Consider the following 7,644-nt stretch of genomic DNA (forward strand, 5'->3'; position numbering starts at 1 on the left):
AAAAACTTTTTTTACCCAAAAAAATGACTTGGCACTAAAAAAAGTGATGTGACACTAAAAAAAAGTGTTGGCGAGGTGGCAGCCAAAGATAAATGATGTGACACTAAAAAAAAAGTGATGTGGCAAGGTGTTAGGGGTGTTACCACTCAAGTAGTCACTCAACTCCGGATCAATCCATTTGAAATACATGCAATCTTTGCTTATAGTCTGAACAATCATAAAGTTAAGTCACAAAATCTCAAACAATTAAACTACACATTTATGAACATACCTAATAAGGAAACTTATATAATCATCTTCCAGGGTTCAAGGTTGTTTATTTCCATAGTCTCACTTGGAGGTCACAATAACAATAATAAATGATTTCACCTAGATTGCCTTGTTTTACCAACCTAATGATCGATTGTGAGGAAGAAGAAGAAGACTAGGGCATCTCTTCACCTTTCCATGGATATGAGGTTCATTAGAAACGGAGTTATATCAAGGAAGTAATGGAAGTTTGAAGTTTTTGAAGGATTAATCCCTTGTTTGAGAAAGGTGGTTGCTGAGTACGCTGGGCGTACGAGTGTGTACGCTTAGCGTACTCATGTGCGTGATTTTTAAGTGGAGCCACATAGTGCGTTAGGCGTACCATAGGGTACGCTGGGCGTACTAGGCATTGAATGAAAAACCCTAGTTGAGAGGTGTCCCTATAAATAGAATGAGATGGCCTCATTCCTGGTCACCATCCTCAAATTACAAACCCTCTTAAACCCTAAACCTTCATTCACGTACTTAAAAAAAAACGGTAATTTTTATTTTTTTTTAATTATTTTTAGGTAAATAAAATGACGAAAATAATAATTAAAAAATAATTTTTGGATTTTTTCTTTTATTTTGCATTTTAAAATTATTTTTAGATTGCGTCTTACATTTTTATAAAGTTTTACAAAATTAACATGTTATCAAATGAACATATATATATATATATATATATATATATATATATATATATATATATATATATATATATATATATATATATATATATATATATATATATATATATATATATATTAGCAGTATGTTATACACAAAGAATACCATTTGCATGTGCACTCTTCGCCCAACAGGCCACAGCTCTTGCCCCGAAAGTCTTCTCTCTCCCATCAAAAAGTGATTTTATATATAAATAAAGGGAATTGTAGCAAACCCACAAAAAAAAAATATCAAATCAAAAACTTTCTTTCTCTGTTTGTATGTAATCTTTCCAAGAAAACAAGAACAAAAAATGGCCGATTCTTCTTCTTCGTCATCAGCTTGGCATCAAGTCTATGTAAAGCTCAGATTCTTCTCCAGAATCCGACGGTTACTCGTCAACAAAACCTCCACCGTCAACAACAAGCGATGTGAGCAGTCCTCCGATCAATCTGCTGACGGAAGGACCACAGAGATTTTAATCATCGATCAAGGAGAGAAGAGTGAAAGTATTAACCATGGTGATGATGATGATGATGATGATTGTGGGATTTTGCAAAAGTCTGTGAAGAGGCTACACTTTGGGAACCTGGAAGAGAAGGCGGCGGCAGCCAAAGTGATTAAAAGACTCGCCGGAGATGACTTGAAGCAGCGGAAGTTGATGGCGGATCTTGGCGTTATTCCGCCAATGGTGGCCATGCTTGGTTCGGAATATACCACAACCCATCGGAGGTTGGCTGTACAAGCTTTGCTTGAGCTTGCTAATGGCACCTGCACGTAAGTTTCAAATTTTCACAATATTGATTTTTTTTTTTAATATTAACTTTTAGTTATAAGTTCTAACAAAATAATATAATTAAATCAATCTAAGATCATAAATAATAAATCTACTTCATTAATTATGTACTAATAAATATCGAATTTATATTTCAAAATTTTCATAATTAACAAAATATTTTGTGGATCACACCTTTCCTATTAAAGATGTTTTACGACTTCAATGTATATCATGGTTGACAAATTTAGTGGAATTTATCGAATAGCCAAAGATATTAATTAGTGTAACAATGTTTAATTTGAGTTTTTGTTGCATTGAGATAAAGTGGCAATTCATTAATGGGACTAGAACAAACGTGAAATATCTGATCCTAGTGGCCACTGGCCAACTATGACCTTTTTAAATTTTAAGCCAAAACGGAAATTATATTAAAAAATATAATATTTGTTTCATAATAAGATTTGATTAATTTAATGGTCATTAATTATAAGTTGGATTTTGAATTTTAATTTTTGGGCATAGGTTCCATTGACTCTCCACTAGAATCCATGACGGTAGGAATGGGTTGGAAGTGGAATAATAGCAGTTGTTAGGCAGATAATTTCCTTTTTAAAATAATTTATCTGATCATCGTGTCTTTAAAATATATTAATTTGATTTTTTTAATATTTGAATTTCGAATAATACAATCTCATCAAGTTAATTATTAACATAAAAAGTATCAAAGGTTGGATACTACATAATTATTTTACTTCTAGTGTAAAATATCTTCAATGCACTCTTTATATATGTTTTAATTATCTAATGCAAAATATATATCTTCAATGAACAAAACCATTTCAAATAAATATGAAATAATCGATATTAATAAATGTAAATTATTATATATTTTTCACACACAAGAAAATGGTATGGAAAACTGCATTTGTTGACTGTACGTACTCTGAACATGGATATAGTTTAAAAAACTTGTTGACTTATTACTTCATAATGTCTTTTAACTTCTTATGGTTCGGTATTCAAAGGCCCCATTATCATTTTTTTAGAATAAGAAAAGATTAAAGTTCTTACAAGCTTTTTATTTTTCCTGTTCAAAAAAGAATCTTATGTTTTGATCTTTTGGTTTTCAGGAACAAGGCTCTCATGGTGGAAGCTGGAATATTATCAAAATTATCGGAAAATATTGAGGTTGAAGAATTAGCCAACAATGAATTTGCACAACTTGTCATGTCATTGTCTTCGCTAGTGAACACTCAATTCCCTATAGATTCATCAAAGATTCTTCCACTAGCGCTACATATGCTTAAACTCGATTCAATCAAGGACACCAAAATATTATGTTTGGGTACTTTGTATAATTTATCAACTGTGATAGACAATGTGGGATCTTTAGCAACAAACGAAGTTGTAGAAACTCTCTTGAAGTTTTCATCTATGAAAGAAGCATCAGAGAAAGCTCTTGCCACGTTAGGGAATCTTGTAGTAACATCAATGGGGAAAAGGGCTTTGGAAAGTAGTCCAATGGTGCCTGAATGTTTGATGGAGATTTTAACATGGGATGATAAGTTAAAATCTCAAGAGTTATCTGCTTATGTGTTGATGATATTAGCTCATCAAAGTTCTTTGCAAAGAACGAAAATGGCTGAAGGAGGAATCGTGCCCATTCTTCTGCAAGTTGCTTTGTTAGGGAGCCCACTTGCACGAAAAAGGGCTCTAAAGCTATTGCAGTGGTTTAAAGATGAAAGACAAAAGAAGATGGGGCCTCATTCAGGGCCACAATCGAGAAGGTTGTATTATAGTTCGTCTACGAATCAAGAGGATGTGGGTGAAGGCAAAAAGTTGATGAAGAAAATGGTCCAACAAAGTTTATACAAGAATATGGAAACCATTACACGTCGTGCAAATGGGGATTCGGACTCAAATTCTAACTCTAAGTTAAAACTTTTGGTTGTTAGTTCAAGTTCAAAGAGCTTGCCATATTAGATACATAAACAAATCACGATTTCAGATCTAATAGAGTTCCATGTTGTGCATTTTCTCTTTTTTTTTTTTTCGTACATTAACGAGAGAAATATGAGTTGTAGATTTACTATTGAGCGAAATAGTTTTTTTTTTTTTGTCATTCATTAACTACATTTTTTTGGCATCATGTATCTAAACCGTCATTCCGATATTGAAGGTTTTTTTATGGAGGGCTACCCATTGTTATAAATAATGAAAGGTATCAAAGTTATAGATCTCAAATTGTTTGGCACCATCTAAAAAAATTTACTCTTTGAAATAGTAGTCCCTTGATCCTTATGAGATTTGGGTTTTTCCTTTTGAACGTCAAATTTTATTAAAGCAAGTTGCTAACAAGACACTAGCAAGAGACCAAGAGTGCGAGAGCAAGAGGTTATATTCAAAGAAGAATGTGCACTTTGGAAGGAGAAAGGTTGTAAAAATTGTTCGGTGGTCGATTGGCGATAAGCGATTAATCGGACTAGGCGGAGATTAATAAAATTATTTAAAAAATTAATATTTCCTAAAAATCTAAGTATTTGACATTTTAAAATTTTAAAAATTCGAAAATTTTATTTTAATAATTTAAAATTTGAAAGCTTAAAATTTTGAAAATTAAAATTTTTGGTATAATATTTGAAAATTAAAATTTTTTGAATTTTTAAAAAAAAATCTCACCTATGACCGCCGAGACCGCCAATGCCGACTTTGACCGATTTTGACCAATTTCCGTCAAACACTTTAATCGTAATCGGTTCAAGGCTGCCAGACGATTAATCGCCGATTAATCGGCCGCCAAGGCCGATTTCTGCAACACTGGAAGGAGATAATCGAAAAGAAGAACGAATGCGTAAAACATTAGTGTTTGGAACAAACAACCAAAGGTTGTAAAGGTATTCCAAAATAGAATTTGCATGCAAAGATAGAAGGTATAATGGATCTTCTCATGGAAGAATCACACTAAACCATGTACTTTGTTCCCCCTAGTAACACCAAGATGTATATGGATTTGAAACCATATTATTGGTGGCCAACGATGAAGCTTGGTGTTGCAAAGTATATGGCTGAATGTGTAACATGCGTAGGAGTTAAAGCTTAACATCAAAAACCCGTATGGGGTTTGGAACCTTTACTAGTATCCATAGGTAAATGGGAGGACATTATCAGCCTCTCATGAGACAAGAAAGCAGAAGCTTCTAGAGCCGTATCCTAACCTGATTTAGAAACAGAACGTGATGGAGGCCTAGTTGTTGATGAGTGAGCCCCATCCGATAAATGTGTGGATTTGGACGTTGGGTTCAGAGGCGAGAGCGATAAAGAAGGCATTCCATGTCCCCTTCCTTGTTCAAGTTCCGATTACTTGACTTCTAATCAATCTAGTCCAGACTGCCCCGACATTCGGTTCATATATCTAAGAAGGAGATTTCTTCAGAGACAGTATTTGATTTAGCATTTAGTGGTAAAACCCCTTCCCGGGCGATCTTCTTATACGAACTTTCTATCCTGTAAATAATATATGACTTCTCGACAAAGACCTACTCCAGATAGGTTGAGGAGGCAAATCTCTTATGATACACCAGATCCGGCTCGGTTATTGATAGAGTGAATAAATCTGTCAGTTTTTGAAATCTCTCTTCTAATTCAAAATCGTGGTGTAACGATGCGTCAAAGAAGGTCGTTTTCTTTTTCGTCCTCGCACTATTTTACAAATTTATCCTTGCACCTAAAAAGTCTTTATTTCATGTTGGAGCATGTGTAAGCGACGGGATCTTAGTAGCTTCTTCCCGACGGAATGTACATATGTGCGCAAAGGTGCCAGACAATTTAAGGCTCTTTTGCCTTCAGTAAGAACGGGCAAAACATTGACTAAGTTGATTTAATTCGCGTGAGAGGGCTTTGGGACAATCGAGGTGTCAAACATCCACATTTTGTCTATTTGCAACTTTCTTTCAATTGTTGGAAGTTGCCTTCAACTCAGAGCAGAACGTTCCTTCCGCAACGCAAGGCCTATTTGCTTTCATAGCAGCCAAGGATGAGTTCGATCCATTAGGTTCTTCTATTTGTTCAGAAAAGAAACGAGAGACAAGAAAACAACTTTGATTACTATTAAATAGAACAATCTAAAATAGACCAAGATCTATCTCAACGGAGTGGTTTAGGTTCTGGAATTCCATCTCTAATTGGGGCTTTCGGTTCGAATGTTATAAAATGTGGTGTGGGTTCATCTCTCTCGACCAATTCAGGTTCAAGGGAGGGTGATCGAGGGGACCCATACTTGAGATCTCTTCTCTATGGCGGGAGGCCTCTTTCGTATCAAGAGTGTTTTGGGGAGGCTGTGTGACAATACTACAGAGAAAGAGGCGCTTTCGTGTAACATGCTAGTATAGCACAAGACTTTACTACTCAAGCTGCATTATATACTCATCACCAATACATTGCAGGATTCATCATGACATGAGCTTTTGCTCATGGAGCTATATTTTTTTATTAAGGATTACAATCCGGAACAGAATGAGGATAATGTATTGGCACGAATGTTAGAACATAAAGAAGCTATCATATATCATTTAAGTTGGGCCACTCCCTATCGTATTTCCCCCGAGATAAAAGAAAAGATGGGCAATCTGTCTTTTCAGAGCTATCACCCAAATAAAAAAAAATATATTCTTGTCATAGGCCATGTTCCTGGTCAGAAATATAGTGAAATCATGTTTCCTATTCTTTCCCCGGACCCCGCTACTAAGAAAGACATTCACTTCTTAAAATATCCTATATATGTAGCCGGAAACAGGGGAAAGGGCCATATTTATCCTGACGGGAATATACCTACGCCTATCATTTTTCCAAACTAGTCTCGCAGATACATATAATTCATAAGAATATGTGAGTGATTCATACACAACATCTATTTCCTTTATCGAGGATTCTACCATAGGAATGTTATAGTAATCACGGCTCTGGAGACTCCGTATGCGAGCATAAATCTCAGCTTTGTTATCGGCTGCTATTTCGGCTCTAAATGTAGCCAATGATTCACTGCTCGAGGAAGACTCCAAAGCCGGAAGACTACTTTCATTTCCATTTTTAGAGGATACTTGCCAAATGCAAGCGCTTGTCATTCTGCCAGCAGAGAAAAACACAAATATCTAGCAAAAGTACAGAATACGTAAATTAGAATGAGAATGATGAAGAAAAGAAAAGAACTCTTCTTCCCTTTGGAAACTCAAATTATATAAACCAGTATTAAAGTGACCAAAAGTAATAATAAAGCAATGACGGTGGAAATTATGGGGCAATTTTCTGTTCCTATAAAACGTCCGACTAAGAAAGCAGACCCGAACATCGGAAAAAGCGTAAGGAATAAAGTTAGTGGCATCTTGATTCAGTGATGTGACTTCTCCTGCTCCAGTAAATCAGTCTAGAGACTTGCTAATTCAATTCAATTGCCTTGGTTTCTCCAAGAAATACATGGGAAAAATAGGGAGAAAGAAATAGGATTGTGTCAACATGCCCCTATTCTGATGAAAAACAACCCCTTTTCTTTTTGTTTAGCATGTTCCTATCAGATAAATTCTTAAGAGAAGAGGAAAAACCCTCCGACATCAATTTCGAAGTGAATTTCCCTAGTTGATGCTTCTTGATTGAGAATAAAGGATTCCCCCTAGGGTTTTATTTTTAGGGTGGTAACGCGCTACTACTTAAACTACTTAAGTTAATTCTACTTACACTAAATAAAAAAAGAAATGTAGCTCCCTGTTAGGATCAACAATTGAGAGAAGGACCCCATTGGAGGATGGGTCCCGAGCGGTTTTGCATTGAGTTTTCTTTTAGTGGGAGTGAGGGAACAGACTCATCGCTCTCCTGCCATGAGTCCTTAAAGGCGGGAGAGAGTAGAGCATACTAGGTAG

The 7,644-nt window shown here is 35.3% G+C and overlaps 1 protein-coding gene across 1 annotated transcript; it reads left to right on the top strand.

The window, feature by feature from the left end:
• The first annotated feature begins 1,077 nt into the window (after nucleotides 1-1,077).
• On the top strand, nucleotides 1,078-3,979 carry LOC145041993 (ARM repeat superfamily protein). Its single transcript, XM_078990267.1, has 2 exons — nucleotides 1,078-1,734; nucleotides 2,866-3,979. The coding sequence occupies exons 1-2, from the start codon at nucleotides 1,271-1,273 to the stop codon at nucleotides 3,716-3,718; spliced, it is 1,317 nt and encodes a 438-aa protein (XP_078846393.1). The 5' UTR covers nucleotides 1,078-1,270; the 3' UTR covers nucleotides 3,719-3,979.
• Nucleotides 3,980-7,644: the final 3,665 nt, after the last annotated feature.

This window comes from Lactuca saligna, chromosome 4 (genome assembly GCF_052625555.1).
Source record: "Lactuca saligna cultivar CGN05327 chromosome 4, ASM5262555v1, whole genome shotgun sequence".
Lineage (NCBI taxonomy): Eukaryota > Viridiplantae > Streptophyta > Magnoliopsida > Asterales > Asteraceae > Lactuca > Lactuca saligna.

Coding starts and splice junctions, on each gene's coding strand:
- LOC145041993 (XM_078990267.1), top strand. CDS start 1,271: ATGGCCGATTCTTCTTCTTCGTCATCAGCTTGGCATCAAGTCTATGTA. Junction 1,735..2,865: donor CTTGCTAATGGCACCTGCAC/GTAAGTTTCAAA, acceptor TTTGGTTTTCAG/GAACAAGGCTCTCATGGTGG.